The 17,276-nt window shown below is 54.6% G+C and overlaps 1 protein-coding gene across 9 annotated transcripts in view; it reads left to right on the forward strand.

The window, feature by feature from the left end:
* Window positions 1–659: 659 nt before the first annotated feature.
* The window catches only part of PAX2 (paired box 2), a 100,790-nt gene continuing 84,173 nt past the window's right edge, over window positions 660–17,276 (forward strand). For 8 of the 9 annotated variants that reach the window (XM_042787703.1, XM_042787582.1, XM_042787807.1 and 5 more), the window contains exon 1: window positions 12,713–13,370. In XM_042787703.1, the coding sequence (XP_042643637.1) occupies window positions 13,328–13,370 (43 nt within the window). In that variant the 5' untranslated portion in view covers window positions 12,713–13,327. Of the gene's footprint in view, window positions 741–12,712; window positions 13,371–17,276 lie in introns of those variants that run through there. The other variant, XM_042787653.1, reaches the window with a different exon arrangement.

Genomic DNA, 17,276 nt, shown 5'->3' on the forward strand with positions numbered 1-17,276 from the left:
CGACCTGGAGGCTGCCCGGGCCCCTGAGCTGAGCGCTGCCAGCTCCCGGGTGGGCTGCGCCACCGCACGGACCCCCGCCTCGGCCCGCTCCCCCCGCAGCCAGAGCCCACCGCCTCCCTTTTCAACTTGGAGGAAGTTCCTCCTCTGTCCCGCGTCCCCCTCTCCCTGACAGCCCCTCTCCGAGCACATTTTTATGGTAATAAGACAACAAATTAATCTGCTGTTGCAACAAGACTTCCCTACAGGTAGCCAGTTTGCGGGAGGGGGGCAAGGGGACGAAGATTCAAAGTCCAGGCGCTGCCCCCCCGCAGGACCCCCAGCCCCTTTCCTCCCCGGCTGCATAGCCCTGCTACACTGGAGCAGGTAAGTCCCTCTCCACTTTTATAAGCAGCAGCGCTGCATTTGCTTTGATTGTTATTTATTTTCCCCTCCTTTTAGCCTGTCCCGGCTCAGTAGAGCGGCGTTTCTTTCTCTGTGGCTGGCTATTTTTTTTTTTTTTTTTTTTTTTTTTTTTTGGTGGCGGTGGTGGTGCTCTGGTGTGTGTGTGTGTGTTGTTATCTAAACCGTTTAGTTTTGGGTGGTTGCGCCTAGATCTCGAAAGTCAGCGGGGGAAAGCAAGACACCCAAGCGGGGAGGAGAGAAGCGAAGAAAAGGCCGCGGCGGATCTACTGGTTTGCAGCCGTCCCGGGGAGACGGGCCATTAGGCAGAGGAGCCATGGCTCAGAGCTCAGGGAGAGCAGGTAAGGAGGGGAGGGGGGGGGGGCGCTGAATATTCATCAGGGAGGGATGAGACCGTCACCCCCAACTCCCTCCTTTAGCAGGAGACAGCCTGCCTCTCTCTCCTCCACGCACACCCTCCTTGCCTCGCCAGATTCTCCTCTAACATTTACCATCTCGCCTGCTAAATCACCCCCTTTCCGAAAGGGTGCCCGCTCTAGCCCCCCTCGAAGGGCTGGGTCCCCTCCGTGTTTACCGTGAGAGCTTCGCAAGGACCCGCAGCGGAGCCTCCAGACGCGAGCGAAAGCCGGGCCGAGCCCCATCCCCCCCCGGCCCTGCCTCACCGCCCCCCCGCCGGCCGTGCAAGCCCCTGCCAGCCGCTCTCAGCCCCCGGCCTATTTTACACTCCGGTTTTGGCGATCTGCCCCAGACCCGGAGTTCCCTCCCGTTCGTAGAAAGTTCAGGGCATCGCCTAAACTCTTTCTGCACCGACTGCCTCCCCACCCCGCGAAACTTTTCTCGCTGTGGTGACTCTTTTGCTTCTGGACCTCCACTGTCCCCGCCTCGGGGCTCTCCGGCAGCCCAGCGCCTCGCCACTCTCTGCGGGGCCGGGGCGCGGAGCAGCTGCGCCCCGGGAGCGGGGCCGCGGGGGCCAGGGCAGCATCGCCCCCACGCGGGGCTGGAGCGGGGGCCGCGGCGCTGGCTCTGCGCCCCCCGAAACCTGCCCCGCCGACGGACGGGTCTCCGGATCGCCTCCCCCCCCACACACCTCCCCGTCGTCACTTTTATGATTTGCAAACAAAGCTTCAAACAAACCCCGCCAGAGAGGAGAGGTTTTCCTCGGCGCTGCCGCTCGCGGTAAAAGCACAATTACGCGGTTTGGTTCCCTCAAATTACGTACATAAACGGAGCTTTTGATTTAGGGATTTTTTTTGGGGGGGGGGAAAAAAAAAAAAAAAAGGGACACGGAGATTTAAAATGCAAACCTCGCCGAGTGTCAGCGCACAGCCGTGCTGCTGCCCCGGCTGCAACCGATTGCTGAAGGGGAGGCTTGGAAAGAAAGGCTCCGGCGGGTGCTGGGAACCGGGGCTTGCAGCTCCGGTTTTCTTTTGTCATTTCTGGTGGAGTCGCAGGGTGAAATATCCCCCGTCTAGGGAGTGATTCAGGTGCACAGAGACACGTACGGGAGGCAAATAAAAACATCCGCCCTTCAGAAAACCACATCTCTTTCCTGTCGATAGATTCCCCGTATATAAATGTATGTGCACCACCTCAGTAAATCTTAATATTAAATACGTTGTATTTATATGCCCATATACATACATACACGTGCGAGCATATATTTTCATAATCGAACCAATTAAATCTGTTATATGTGCTGTATATTATATAAAAATATGTCAAAGATTACCCAAAATGTAAATGAAAAAATATAAAGGCAACGAAAAAGGCCTCCTAAAAGAAAAGGCCACAGCGGCTTTTTTTCACTGTTCTGCACCGAAAATCTTCTAAGTCGAAACTGAAAAAAACCTTCAGAAAGTTTGCAACCCCCTCTGTTCCTTTTCCCTTCTGTGTTTTTAAAGGATCTGCCGAAGTCCCTTTGCATCCGAGGTTTAAATAGGGAGATCAATAGAAAACAGTTGTAATGATCTAATTAATTATGGCAAAATTAAAAGCGAGTAGAAAATCAATCTCTGATGGTGTTGAAGATGGAATTAAATTGATAGTCCATCTGTTCACCTCCTAGACCGTATAAATATGCAACCCAAGGACGGAGCTAATGGGATCAAGCTGCCTGGGAGACTCTCTCTCAATCTCTCTCTCTTCTTTTTACTTCTTTCCTTCCCGAAGTTCAGCCCCGCAGACCCGGGCTGCCCGTGCTCCCACTCGCAGCCCCGTGTTTACCCAGCGTTGCTCCGCTCGCTGGAGACACGCAAAAGACATTTGTGCCGAGCAGCTCAAACCGACAACAGCAGTCCGCAAATCTGAGGGTAAAAAGCCGTCTGGTTGGGGGGGGTAAAATAAGGGAAGCTGAGGACACAGTGTTCAGTGACAGCGTGTTCCCTATCGTGCTGTTTCTAAATCAAACGGACAGGCTGGATGATGATGATGGCTATGGAGTAGTTTGAGGATGCTCTCCCCCCCTCTAAGCGTCTTTTTTTTTTTTTTTTTTTTTTTACATCGGCCGGGGTTTCAGAAAAGTCAGACGTTTCTTTAGCCGGATTTCTATAAAATACCGTGTGTGCGCTGGCAGGGAGAGGCGGCACATTGAATTAGTTTTGTTTGTCGGGTTTTTCTGACTCTGTGAAGCTCTGAGGGCAGAGACCCAACGGGAGGACCTCGTTGCCACCCTGTCCCGACGCCGGTCCCCTCCACAGCCCTGCCCTGTCCCCGCTGGGCCAGCCTTCCCCAGGCGGGCACCGGGCTCTCCTGCGCCGGGCGGTCCTCGGGCTTCCCACGGCCACCCGCCTTCCCACCACGGTGCTGTTCTTCTGAACTACCAGCGCCACTTAAAAAGAAAAAGGAATTGGTGTTATTGCTAAATTAGAGAGAGACTACAGAATTCCTGTATTTGTCCGTTCAAATAATAATAATAATAATAAAAAAATAAATAAATGCCCTTTCCCCCCCGTTTCCCCGCTGATTTGTAGGTGCAGAGAGCACGCTAACAGCAGAGAGAGCTAGGATGACCTGTCAGGCTGGAGGAGCTCCCCACCATCCCGGCCCCTCTTTAATTGTGAAAAATGAAAGCTGGGTGCTGTGGTTCAGTTGGAAAATGACTGAATAAAATGATGATGTTTATTGCCCGGGTTAGAGCTGCGTGGGGTGGGCAGCAGTGTGGGGGGTTGGGGGGGGGTGGGTGTCGTTTAAATAAGTGAAGCCTAAATATAAATCAAGGAAGACGGGGGGTCCCAGGCCCGGCTCTCACCTCGTGTGCACACCCCCAGCGCCGCGCCGTGTCTCTGGCGCGCGCGTGGGGGTGAAAAAACCCGACCGTATCTCCCCAGGTTGTGTTAATTTAGCTCTGCCAGACCCCGAGAGCCGACGGGCAGAGTCCCGCCGGCTTCGCCCGCCGATCCCAGCGCCGGGCCGGGCCGGGCCGGGCCGGGCCGGGCCGCCGGGGCTGGAGCCGGTCTCGGAGCCCAGCGCAGGGGCGGGGAGGGGGGGGCCGGGCCGGGCCGGGCCGGGAGCTGCCTGCGGGGACTTCCCTGGTAAAGTTCGCCTTCCCCTCACACTTCCCCATCCGGCCAGAAAGAGTGCCCGGGGGGAGCAGCCCGCAGCACCAATCGGATTTATTAATTGATGTATTGAAAAGAAGGATTGATTGACATCTCCTAATGGAAATTACAGCCCCGCTTTCCTGCTGCACGCTGCCCTCCCGGCTATCCCTTCATAAAGAAACCCTTGAGGCGAAAGGTAGATTTTCATTTAAAGTGCCCCCGTCCTCAATTTCACAGATTAGATACATTTTAAACACAGACACACATATTGCAAATTAGAAGCTAATTTAATTATAAATCAAAACTGGGCATAAATCTGCACTCACCACAAAGGATCCATTTAGCAGAATGCAACCACCTCCCCTAACCCTGGAAAACTGCCTTGCAGAAATAACACTGTATATACATTGCCAAAGTTATGGATTGTGCACAGTTCAAAGAGATCCACGGGAGATATTTTTTCCCCACGCTGTGGGAGGGGTAAAGCCCCGTGTGTCAGAAATTAGCCGATCACATGGTGACAATTTCTCTTTCTCCTAGAGAAAGGAATTCTCCGATAAATAAAAGTTTGCATAGATGTAGAAGGTTGTAATTCTGAACTTACAGGCTGGGAGGGAGTCGGAAGCGGCAGATTTTTGAAGTCCAGCAGGTCAGGATCAACAAACACGCTCACACACGCACACACACGCACCCACGCACTCACAGAGCCGGGGTTCGTATTGATTGGTGACGTTTGGTTTGCAAACCTCAGAGGAGAGGAGAGGAGAGGAAGGAGGGAAGGGATCAGGGTGCAAGAGAGGAGAAGGCAAGACAGGCAGCCAGGAAAAGCGCTCCGCGGCTCGAAGAGCTTGCTCCATCCCTCCCTCCATCCCTCCATCCCTCCATCCCTCCTTCCCTCCATCCCGGATCCGCTCGCCCTCTCTCTGCTGCGCGCCGCTCTCCCTCGCCCGCACAGTTGCTCCTCGACTCCCCTCCTCTGCCGAGCCTGCCCAGCTGAGGCAGCCAGGAGAGATTTGGTGTCGGCTCACAGTTCAGTCCTCCCTCGCCCGCTCCACCTTCCAGCTCCTCTTTTTAGGTTAAAATTCTCCCTTTCCCTCCTTCCTTTAAGCTCCCCTTCTCTTCCTCCCCCACGCTTAGAGACCCCCCCTTCTTTCAGCCCCTCCGTTTCCCCGCACACTCCATCCCCCTGCCTCTCGCTCGGTATCTTCCTCCGCAGATGCACTCAACTCCGAGGCCATTAACAGCTGATGTTAAAGAGGAATGACTCTTCCTGCCACTCTTTTTAATTAGGCGCCGAACTTGGGCTTTCGCGGCTCCCAGCCAGAAGGGAAGCAGGGACTCCCCCACGCGAAGGGGACAGGCGAAGAGAGAACTGAAATCGCCCGGTTTCCCGGCTTTCCCAGAAAGAGAGGAGGGGGGAGAAAGTTTCCCCACCAACTTACGACCAGTTTCTCCCGCAGCCCTGCAGCCCCCCCGCCGATCCAAGCACCGCTTCGCCCCCAGGACCCCCCGCGCCCGGACGGGAAGCCCCAGCCCTCACCTGCGGCTCTCGCACCGGGCGGAGGGGCCGCGCCAGGTCCTTTGTTGGTGCGTTTCCAGCCTTTGTTTAGCGGTGGAAACGAGCCTGTCTTCCCCGACCCGGCTCCCGGCGCATCCCCCCGGACCGGAGAGCCGTCCGTGGCGGAGGGAAGCGGGGGCAGAGGCAGGGCTCACAACGGGGCTTGGGAAGCACTGCCAGAAACGCGACCGGGGCAACTTTCTCTGGGGAGGTGGATTCGTGTGTGTGTGTGTAGAAAGTGTCCGGGCTCAGCTTGGCTGGGGAGGAAAAGAAGACGGGAAGGGGAGAGGGAAATGAAGAAAGATGGAGAGGGGGAAGGGAGAGAAAGGAAGACTGAAAGAGATAGAGAGGTAAAAGAGAGAAAGAGATGGAAAGAAAGAAGGAAAGGCGGGGAGGAGGAGGGGGAGAGAGAATTAAAGGAGAGAAAGAAAGAAGGAAAGAAGGAATAAAGTATCGAGGCATATCTATCACTTCCTAACACATGTGCGGAGAAGTCTGCTCCCAACTTCCCCCGCCGGCCCTGAGGAGGGAGCGTCTGCCCCTCTCCCCGGCAGGTCTCTTTGTGCCATCGTTTTTGGAGATGTGAATCCCAGGCAGTCATTACCACACTTTGGCCCCTCTGTCTGCTGGAATTACCCTTTCCGGGGACTTTAATGGGCAAGTCATAGGGTTTTTCGCTGATCCGCAGCAGTTTTCGCTCCCTCCCCGTTTTTATGGGTGTATTATACTTAGGGGTTATATAAATGTTTTTGCGTGTGATAACTGTAAATCCTAACATTTGCAAATGGCCCGGAGGCAAACTAACCTTGGACGGGCAGAGAGAGGGAGGGAGGGTCTCCCACAACTGCTGATTAAAAGGAGACTTTAATAAGCGTCTAATTCACTCATCGGGAGTTTTATGGAGAAATTAGAGGAGGACAAAAAAAAAGACATCTCCAGCGTGGGGGGAGGAGGCAGCAGAGGGGGGCTCCCACGCCTCTACCCCAGCGGCAGCCCAGGGCAAAGGGAAGATGCAGCTGGGCCTCGCTAGTGCCACAGCTTCCCATCACGAGAAGGGCAGGAGGGTTCACATCTGGGCCAGCTCCTTTGGGTCAGAGGAGCAGCATGGACCCTCCCTGCCCTCACACATCCACACCCCCGCTCTGCCACTCGGGGGCAAAGAAATGAGCAGGCATAGGAGCGGAGGGACTCCGAGACACGGGGACAGACAAAAGGAGAGATCCGTGGCAGAGAGGGGGGGTTGTGGCGAGCGGGCGATGCCGGCCCGCGGAGGCCGCCTCGCTGGGAGCCAGGTCCGGTGACCCCGCTTGTGGCGAGGGCTCCCCCCGTCCGGGCCGGGTGCGAGGCTCGGGGGCAGCGGGTGGACCGAGGCCCAGGCCGGCGCCGGGAGCCGTGTGTCCGCTCCCTGCCTACCTGCTCGGGGAGGCGAGGGCAGGCTCGGGAGGTCTGCGCCGAGGCTGTCCCCGTCCCCATACGTCTGCGGCCCGGGAGGCTTGGAGACTCGCCCCAGCTCTGGCCGGCCCGGTGCGCTAAAAGGCGGCTTTGTTACAGAAGTGTCTCTTCACATTGTTGGCTCCCCCCCCCCCCCCCCCCCCCCGCCTTTCTTTCTTTCCTTTTTTTTTTTTTTTTTTTTTTTTTTTTTTTCCCCCCTCAATGAGGCTGCAAAAGGTCTCCGGCTTGTCTCGTTTTTGTGGCAAACGCTCTCTTGTAAAGAGGAGAGGTTAAAGTGTCGGTGACTGAATAAAGAGCAGCACACGTGGGCTATTACCATTCAGGGCAAACAAATGCAGAGAAGGGAAAAGCCAGCAGCAGGCAGGGCGAGGGGGGAGCACGGCCCCCCCGGCGCACACACGCACCCGCCCCGCTGGCAGGGCCCGTCCGCCGGCCTCCCCGCGGCCCCGGCGTCCCCCAGACATGCAACCCACCCATGGCTCACAAAAGAGCGAGAGAAAGAGAGAGGGGGAGACATGAGGGGGTCTTAGATGGGAAAAAAAGAAAGTAGCTTTAGGGGGAATGTGCTGTGGAGTGTGAAATTGCAGCCCGTGGTGCTCCATATTGTACCAGAAGCTCTCCAAAAACTCATCCTCCAACGTGACCAGAGGTGCTTAGAGGGGGAGAGAGAGAGGGAGAGGGGCTTGGAGACACAGGGGGAGGGGAAGGATGGGGGGCTTTTATTCTTTTCGCGCTCTCTTTCTTATTAATCGTTCGTTTAAAACCTAACTTTGTGTTTATTTGTTAAACTCGGCCACCAAGAGCAATCTCGAGTCTCCTGGGCAGAGCGGCTGGGGGGGGAGGCGGGGGGGGGGGCGGCAGGGCCCTGTCTGCTTCCCCTCGCCCTGCCCGGCCCTGCCCGACCCGGGGAAAACCTCTCAGGCAGCTTTGATCCCCCTCCCACATCTCCACACTGCTGCCTGGCACCCCGGCCCTGCCCCATCGCCCTCTCTCCTCGGGAAGATCAGACCTCGGCACCCCTGCAGCGAAGGAGTGATCTCTGGTCTGGATGCCCCTTTCCCCTGGTGCTGGCTGGGCAGTGGGATGTCTCCTCAGGCCAGAAATCACTCTGTCCTCAGACAGAGCACCCCAAAAGTCGCCCGGGAAGGTTTTATCAAGGTGCTCCCTTCCTTGAAGACCCCTCTCACACTCACACAAACGCTGATATCCCTGGGATTATTTTTTTTTTTTTCTTTTCACACCCACGAATTTCACCCTCGACTTTCCCATGAAAGGTTAAATCAGCTGGCGCAGGTCAGAAAAATATGTATAGATGGTCAGCGCAGATTTATCCTGTAAATCCGTAAATCCGGTGCTGGGGTGTATTAAGGGCACAGCTCCAAACTACCAACAACATTTAGGCTGTAAGCGCTCGCACACTTAGCAGAGGGAAGGCGACCAGTGGTGTGTGAAGCCGAGGAGTCAACGGCACCTCGGTGTGGTAAAAATACAAAACTTCTGCCCTCGCAGCACCCCGTCCCGCTAGCCATAGGTCGCGTTTAACTGGTGTCCTGCGGAATCAGCGACCGGCAACCCGCTGAAAACTGGGAGCCGACGTGGGCGCAAGTCCTGGCTCTGGAGACAACGGCGATCGCAGACACAACAATTTTGCTCCAGGCCTGACTTCTCCCCCCGCCGCCCGACCCCATTGTTCGCGGGCGGAGCGCCCTTCCCCGCCTGGCAGCCGAGGAGAGGAGGCAACTGCCGCGAACAGCGTTTGCTGAAGCCGCTGCCCGGGGCCGAGGCGAGCCCGGCGGGCTGGGGGAGCCGGGGCAGCGTGGGAGGGCCGAGGGGGCTGCGGAGGGGAGCGGGCAGGGCCCTCGCGGGTGTGGGTATTGGGGCCGGGGGTGGGAAATAGGATCAATGGAGGAGATTTCGGCTTGATCAGCTGGAGAAAGCCGGCTAATGAAGCAGATCGAAAGATAGCCATCGACGCAACTCCCCCCAAAAGTTTATTTTTCTTGAAATTTCCGCAGAGAGGCGGGCGTTTCTTTTGAAGTGTAAATGTTTCTAGCTTGGGGGGGGGGGGGGGGGAAGAAAGGGGAGATCCTCAGATCCTCTTTGAGAAAGAGTAAAAGAAATAAAAGAAGGGGGGGAAAGAAAGGAAGAAAAGAAAAGAAAAGAAAAGAAAAGAAAAGAAAAGAAAAGAAAAGAAAAGAAAAGAAAAGAAAAGAAAAGAAAAGAAAAGAAAAGAAAAGAAAAGAAAAGAAAAGAAAAGAAAAGAAAAGAAAAGAAAAGAAAAGAAAAGAAAAGAAAAGAAAAGAAAAGAAAAGAAAAGAAAAGAAAAGAAAAGGAAAAGAAAAGAAAAGAAAAGAAAAGAAAAGAAAAGAAAAGAAAAGAAAAAGAAAAAGAAAAAGAAAAAGAAAAAGAAAAAGAAAAAGAAAAAGAAAAAGAAAAAGAAAAAAGAGAAAAAAGAGAAAAAGGCAGAAAGGTTCATTTAAAGTAGAAGGGGGGGAAAAGCACCCAGGGCTGGTCAAGTGGGAGTTGTAGAGATGCTTGTGGAGCTGTGGGAGTGGGAAGAGGCCCATGGTCTCGGCCTTGCCTGGTCTCGCAGGACACACAGCCGTGCCTGGGGCTGTGGGGACAAGCCAGTATTTTTAATTTGGGCAGACAGAAATTGTTCGGTGGATTTAATTGTTGACAAAGCAATTCTTCCAGGAAGTCTGGTGTGGGAAGGGGCACCAGGTGATACTGTGGTATGTGTGGTGGGGGAAGGGGACAGTGAGCAGGGAGCTTTTCCCTTCTTTCCTCTTTTCTTCCTTACATTCTTTCCTTTCCCTTTTCCCTTTCCTTTCCTTTCCTTTCCTTTCCTTTCCTTTCCTTTCCTTTCCTTTCCTTTCCTTTCCTTTCCTTTCCTTTCCTTTCCTTTCCTTTCCTTTCCTTTCCTTTCCTTTCCTTTCCTTTCTTTTACCTTTTCCTTTCTTTCCCTTTCCTCTCCATTAATTTTTCCTCTCCTCCCCTCTCCTCTCCTTTCTCCTTCCCATTCTTTCCCGAGAAAGCAGTCTTGTTTTACCAGTCTCGGGGCTTCCTCGTTTACACAGGTTGCCTCTGCACCGTGGGACTCAAGCTTCGTTTCACAGAGCGCTCACGTTGTGTATTTCTCAAGTCTCTTATTCCTGCCTTTCTCCTTACCGAGATGGGGAAACAGCAATAGAACCTGCGGCAAAATACATTCTCGGGAGGAGATTTGGGGTCCGCCAGTTCCCCTCGTCCCGGCCCACCACCGAGCTGTTACCCTCCTCACTGTACAATCAACAGTTACAAACGCGCAGAGCATCTCTGCGAGAGACAAAATTAACTCCCCAAGTCTTAATGAGGGCGCAGTGCGGGAGGCGATGAACAAGCCCCCTGAAAGCAGAGGCCCCGGGGATGGGGCGGTTCGGTAAGGCCGATACAACACCGGAGGACGCACCCTTCTACCGGGCGGCTCCTGCCCTCACCTCCCAGGCTCTGCCTCCGGGCTTGGCTGCGCCCCCGAGCCCGGCCCGACGGCCGCGGGGCGACCGGGTCTGGTTGTCGTGGAAGGGCGGGCGTACGGGGGAGCTGCCACCCACGCCGCTCGGCGGCGGCGAGTGACAGAAGGGCCGTGTCCAGCCGCACACCGGGGTGGCGGAAGGGGTGAACGGCAGCGGCGACCTCCCAGCCCCGTCGCCAACACGCGTTGCTGGCGGCCTTTGGGGTGTAGGGGAACACACGGCGTGACAACCACCGGCCCCGCCGCCGCCCCGCCGGCAGGTGCCTGTGCGGAGCCGTGGCGTGGGGCCGTGGCGTGGGGCCGTGGCGTGGGGCCCGCCGCCGGCCCGCGCCCGCCGCCGCCGCCCCTGCCGCGCGCCCGCCGCGCCGTCAAGCCGACCGGAGGGCGCCATCTAGGGGCCGCGGCGGGACGCGCCGCCGCCGCCGCCGCCGCCGCCCCGCACCTGCGCCCCGCCGCCCCCTCCCGCCGCCCCTGCGCGGGGGCAGCCCCGGCGGCCCGGGGGGCGCGCGGCTGATAAGGGGGTCGGGGGGCGCCGCCGGCCGGGCGCGGACGCGGGTGGGAGAGCCGCGGCCGGCGGGCAATGAGGGGGGAAGCCCGGGGCTGGCCGCGGCGCGCAGCGGCCGATTCGCAAACTCGGCGTCCGACGGGAGTTGCCCAGGCGGGGCAGAGAGGCGCCTTCCCCGGCCGGGCGGCAGCGAACGCTGCTCCGGACCAGGCAACGGAGAGCCCCCACTCGTGTGGAAAATTCACTCTGCGTGGGGGTGCTGCCAGGGGCTGGCACTCGCGTTTCGGCTGTGCGCGCCGTGCCCTTCTGCAGCGCAGACCCGGGAGCTGATCGCTGTCTCACTTTACATTTAACTGTCGCTGGTGTCAAAACCTCCCCCCTTTTTTTTTTTTTTTTTTTTTTTTTTTTCCCCCAGATCATCCTTTTTGCACACAGGGGAAAGAGAGAGGGGAGTGGGGGGAGAGAAAGATAAAACATCAGCTGAAGTGCCAAAATGATTTATGAGACACTGGAAAATATTTCATAAAGATCTCTCGGAGATTCTTTACTTAAACCAGTTAGAAAACAAAGGGCCTGTTTCGTGACAGAGAAGCAGAGGGATGGGGAAGGATAAAGGAGGAAAAGAGAAGAAGAAAGTACATTTCAGGTGATGATAAAGTCGCAGTCTGAAAATCAAAACTGAGCTCACAGCAATTTCTACTTCGTCTTTTTACCCCTGGTTACTACCCTAAGAAGGCGTTTCTCTGTTGCTCTCTGTTGCTCTGCTAGGTCAAAGCTACGTTTATTTTAGCCATGGACTTATTTGTAAAATACTTTTTAAATCCCACTCCAGCATTAATAAAAAAAACAAACAAACAAACAAGCAGCAGAGATGTGGAAAATGGGAGGTTGAGTTTGCTGTTATATCCCTAAATGCGCGAGGGGAAACTTTGCAATGACTGAAATGGGCCCAACCTACGGGTTCGAAGAGGTGCAAGAAGCTTGCTCGTTCTTGCTTTCGTTCTCTATTTCTCTCTCTCTTCCTTGATCTTTCTTTCTTTCTCTCTTTCTCTCTTTCTGTCGGTCCTTCTGGCTTCTATTTTTGTTTCTTCTTTATGTCTTTCTTTCTTGACGTCTCTCCCCTCTCTGTCTTTCTTCTTCGCCTCTCCCTTTCTCTTCCCCCTCGCCTCCTCTCTCCCTTTTCTCTCTTCGTCCGTCCCCCACTCCAAGCCGCACGCCGCGGAAGCCCTCATGTGTATCGACACCCCTCCAGTCCCCCACTCCCGTTTCACCCCGAGTAAAGTCTCCGGTAAAAAAGAGCGGGACGTGAAACTACCAACCCGCGGGTGCGTGCGGGTGCGCGTGTGCGCGCGTTAAACACGGGAGTTAAAGATCCAGAGCCGCGAGTGACAACAAAGCGGGGCTCCCGTCCCTTCCCGCGGGCCGGGCAGGGCCGCCGCCGCCCCGCACACGCGTGGCCCGGGGCGCTCCGGAGCGCTTGGCCGGGGCTCCCCCGCCGCCGGGTCCCGAAGGCGGCGGCCCCCCCGCGCCGAGCGCCGCCGGCCCGGCCCTCCTCTCTCCTCTCCTCTCCCATCTCCTCTCCTCTCCTGGCCGCGCTCGGCTCGGCGCGCTGGCGAATCAGAGAGTGTCGGAATCTATTGCCTTTGTCTGACAAGTCATCCATCTCCGGGGAGGCGGGCGGGGGGCTGAGGGCGCTGCGGCTTTTAGAGAGACACACACCGGGAGCGGAGGCTCCAGTCTCCGGCCCCGGCTCCTCGCAAGCACTTCCCACCTCGGGCGAAAGTCCGCCGGGCGCCGGATCCTCCGCCCGGCCGAGAGGAGGGGGCGCGCCCGCCCGCCGCTCGCAGCTTTCCCGGGGATTGCTACTCCGCTTTGAACTTAAATGAACTAGCCCCGGACCGCGGGAGGAGGAGGGAGAGCCGCGTCCTCCTGAGCCTTCTGCCGCCTGGCCGCCGGCCGCACCTCGCTCCGGCACCCCCTCCCCGCCGCCGGGGATGCTCTGAGCCCCCCCAGCCATGACACCCACCTGCCCCCCGGCGCCGCCAGCCCCTCGCTCCCACGGACTCTGCTGACTCCGCCGCCCCGGCCCCCCAGAGCCGGCGCAGCCCTCCCGCCCCCCGGAAAGTACTTCGCTCCCCGCTCCGCCGGGCAGGGGGGCCAGCGCACCCCGCCGCTCCCCTCCTCTTCTTGTGTGTTTTGTTTTTGTTTGTTCTTTTTTTTTTGTTGTTTGTTTGGTTGGTTGGTTTGGTTTTGTTTTTTTTTTTTTTTGTTATTTTTTTTTTCTCCCCTAAGTCTTGAAGTTGAGTTTTAGAGGCGACACGGCGGCTTCAGCCGATTTCTTCCCCTTCCTTTGCCTCCCCATGGATATGCACTGCAAGGCAGACCCCTTCTCAGCAATGCACCGTGAGTACTGGAGCCCGGCTCCTTCCGCTGCTCTTCCTCTTTCTCATCCCTCCATTCTTCCTTCCCCAACCATTCTTCCTCACCTGATCCTCCTCCCGGTCCATCCTTTCACCGCTAGCCTCTCCTCCCCTGGCCAAAACCGGGCTTAGAGGGGCGTTCAGAAAACAGGACGGGCATCGCCGGCCCCGGCGGCAGAACGAGGGTCCCGGGCAGCCCCGGGGGAGCACAGCGGCGGGGTTGGGGCCAGGACCCCCAGCCCGGGGGGCCGGGGGGGGGCTGTGTGCGGCTGTTCGAAAGCAACCCCCTCCCGAACCGGATCTCTCCTCCGCAAAGGCACTTTCCTCATCGTCCCTCAGACAACACGAGTTTATTGCCACTCGTGTCAGCCCCCGGGCTGGACCCTTTCCCCGTCCCTGCCCCGCCGGGTCAGGGCTGCCCGCACCCCTGAGTGGCTCCGAACCCCCAGTCTCCCCCCGCGATCTGATGCCGTTTGCTTTGATTTCGAATTTCAGCGGCAGAGAGGGGAGACACCAGTTTCAAATTAATGGCGGGTTGGTCGGTGGCTGTTCTGTGCTTCGGTTTGGTTTGGTAAAAGGCTGGACTGCGGGAAAAATAGGACAATTGTATGGCTGGGAGATCTGGAGGCTTTGAGGCTCCCGAGAAGTCACGATCCCTCCTGGTTTATTTACCAGATCCCCGGTGTGCATTTTAAATGCATTCCTGGCAGAGAGGAAAGTGCATTCGTGATATATTTCCACTTTTAAAAACCCTTTCTATAAAAGGGGGACGAGGGAAAGCGAAAAGACCCCTTTACCAGGGACTGTAACCAGGAATTGTCAGGGATTTTAATTTCACCGCACGGAGAGAAAATAATTCCGCGATTTAAATTAAAGAAAAAAACAAAACAAAACAAAACAAAAACAAATAGAGAGCTGAGATTGAGAGCATCTTGAGTCAGGAAATGAATAATTAAGAGCAATTTGTAACTTTTGACACCGAAACTTTTGAGGACACGCCCTGCCCGCTGCATAAAAACAAACAGAAAAGATATAAAACGGAAAAGCTTGAAGTTTTAAAAAAATCCCGATTTTGCTGTGAGAATGAAGGCGCAGAAACACAAACCCATGATCAGATCCCCAAACGTGGATGTAGGTAACTGCCTTCATGTTTCCAAATTAATGACTTCCAGGATACACGGCTTAAAATGTAGGGTTTAATTTTCGAAGACCTTTAACAGAAAATAGTCTGTGCATCAGACATTATTTTTAGTTTTCAGCGGTGCGACCTGCTTTCAGACGCGATTGCAGTAATTCTGCCTCCGGTACGATCCGGAACATGTAGGCAGCCGAAAGAGGCGTTTCACTGTCGCTGATTTTTTTAAAAACTCCAGTGAGATACCTGAACAATTTTGGCTTCTGATTAAAAAAAAATAATAATAAAAATTTTAAAAAAATCAACATTTGATTTGTTCCCTAAAATGCATTTCTAGAGCTACAGACCTAGATATTTGTAAGCACTTAAAATACATACGGGTGCGGGCTCCTGACACATACAGACAGCAAAACATGGTCTGTACGAAAGCGGTATGACTGGATGGGTTTATGTATATAGAGATTCCGGCACTTATACGCAGATAAATACACGTAAATATCTTGTTGCTCTGATAGAAATAACCTTAGAAAACCACGGGGCAGAGCGAAACACTCGTGTGAAAAATATCCGGGCTGCAATAATTTGAATTATTAATTTTTAATCTTTTTTGCATCTGTTGCCTTTTAGTACTTTGTAATGCGAGTTATAAAGGGTGCTTTGAATTATTTATAATGGAGTTGCCAAAGAAATTGCTGTCTTGTAACTTTAGAGGCAACATGTGCAGAAGGGCTTCTGAACAAATGAAGAAAACACACAGCAACATACACTCGTGGGTTTTAGTGGAGGAAGATAAATATCCCCCTTCCCCGCCCCCCCCCCCCCCCCCCCCCCCCCCAACCCCTAAATATGTTTTAAGAAAGACTAACAAAAGAATGCAGCAATTAACCCCGGCTCATCGGGGAAGGGACGGGGAAGCCCGCCGGCGCCCTGGCCGAGGCGGCTGGGAGGGGATGTGTGGAGGTGTTACTGAAGGGGTGGGGGAGATGGAAAAAACTCTATTTGTGCGAAAGGACTTGGATCGATCGCAGGGCAATGAGAGTTTCCACTAAGTTCAGAGCCAATAAGTCAGTGTCAGAAGCAGGGGAGAAAAAAAACCTCAGCGAAAATACAAACAGACCATTTTTCAGCAAACTGCAAAACGAACTAAGATCTCTTGGCGAGGAAGATACAGAAGGTTAGGGTTGTGTGAAAGGAAAGCTTTAATACAGCGTGCACTCCACAGCTATATCAGCTGGATATTGCGGAGATAGAGACACCCAGGTGGCAGCGGCAGCGAAGCTGTACCGCCTGCGAGCCTGCGGCTCCCCGCACGCCCGGGCAAAGGCGAGCTGCTCCCGTCTCCACCGCACACCACTCCAGGTGCAAGCGATTCACAACCGCCTGTCTTGCCCAGTCCCAAAAGGCGATATTTCCCTTTATTCCCGGCATTCCGATCCTCCTGCCCACGCTTAGCAGGTGCATACTTATTTTTTTTCCCCAAGTTATTTCTCGAAATGGAGAAAGACAGATCGGAAAAAAAAAAAAAAAAAAAGCGCGATCCTAACAGTCCTGAGAGAGAGCGGGTTTTTGCCTGGAAAGGGAGGAACAGAGGAAAACGCGGCATTTTAAATCCTCACTGAATTAGACTGGGGGGGGGGGGGGGGAGGGGGGGAAGGGAAGGGAGGAAGGACGGAACCGTGCGAGTCTGTTAGATTTTTTTTTTTTTTTTACTTGAGGATTTTTCCTTTAAAGAGCGAAAGCTGAGGAGAGAGAGGGTCTGTCTGTAAGCGAACACCGGCCGGGGGATACAAAATATTTTCTTTCTTTATCCCTCCCTCTCCCTACATTTCTTTCCCTTTCTCTTTTTCTCTCTGAATCCCTTCAAATCGCATCCGAAAATAACGGGAGAGGACGCGTTGCATGGGGACATGCCGCGGGGTGAGGGAAGGCGGGGTTCGAGAGTAACTGTAATTGACAATGTGAGAGAAAATCGTGGAATGAAAATGAAAGGAGAGATGAAAAGCCCAAGAGTAGAGAGAATGGGGAGTGCGGCAGGGTCTGCCCGGAGCCGCTAAGCCGCTGAGCCCCGGAGTTTGGGAGCGCATCTCTCCCCAGCCCTCGGGAGAGGAGCCGGCGCGGGCACTGCCTCCATCCTCGCCCCGCCACAATGGCCCCGGGAAGCCGCCGCTCCGGCGTCCCGGGCGGGGACCGCGGGAGGGAGAGGTGCTCTCCGGCCCAGGGGGGGAAGACGGGCTCGGGAAAATTCACTTTGCCTTCTCCTTCCTTGCCATCTTTCCTCCTTGCTCTTTCTTCCTTCCTTTCTCGTGTCTTTCTCTTTCTCTCACGCTCTTTTCCTTCTTTCTTTTATTTCTCTCGTTATCTTTCTTTCTCTCATTATCTCTCAATCTCTTTCTCTTATTCTCTCTGGTTTCTTTCCTTTTTCTTTTCTTTCTTTTCTTTCTTTCTTTTCTTTCTTTCTTTCTTTCTTTCTTTCTTTTCTTTCTTTCTTTCTTTCTTTCTTTCTTTCTTTCTTTCTTTCTTTCTTTCTTTCTTTCTTTCTTTCTTTCTTTCTTTCTTTCTTTCTTTCTTTCTTTCTTTCTTTCTTTCTTTCTTTCTTTCTTTCTTTCTTTCTTTCTTTTTCTTTCTTTCTTTCTTTCTTTTCTTTTTTTTTTTTCTTTCTCCCTTTTTCTCTTCTTTTCTCTCTCCCCCACGTCTTGTTCCCCCCTCTCGAACCCCCGCCACCACCTCCATCCATCTGTAGTGGCTGGAGATTTT

This window comes from Tyto alba, unplaced genomic scaffold (assembly GCF_018691265.1).
Source record: "Tyto alba isolate M040663 unplaced genomic scaffold, T.alba_DEE_v4.0 Super-Scaffold_1, whole genome shotgun sequence".
Lineage (NCBI taxonomy): Eukaryota > Metazoa > Chordata > Aves > Strigiformes > Tytonidae > Tyto > Tyto alba.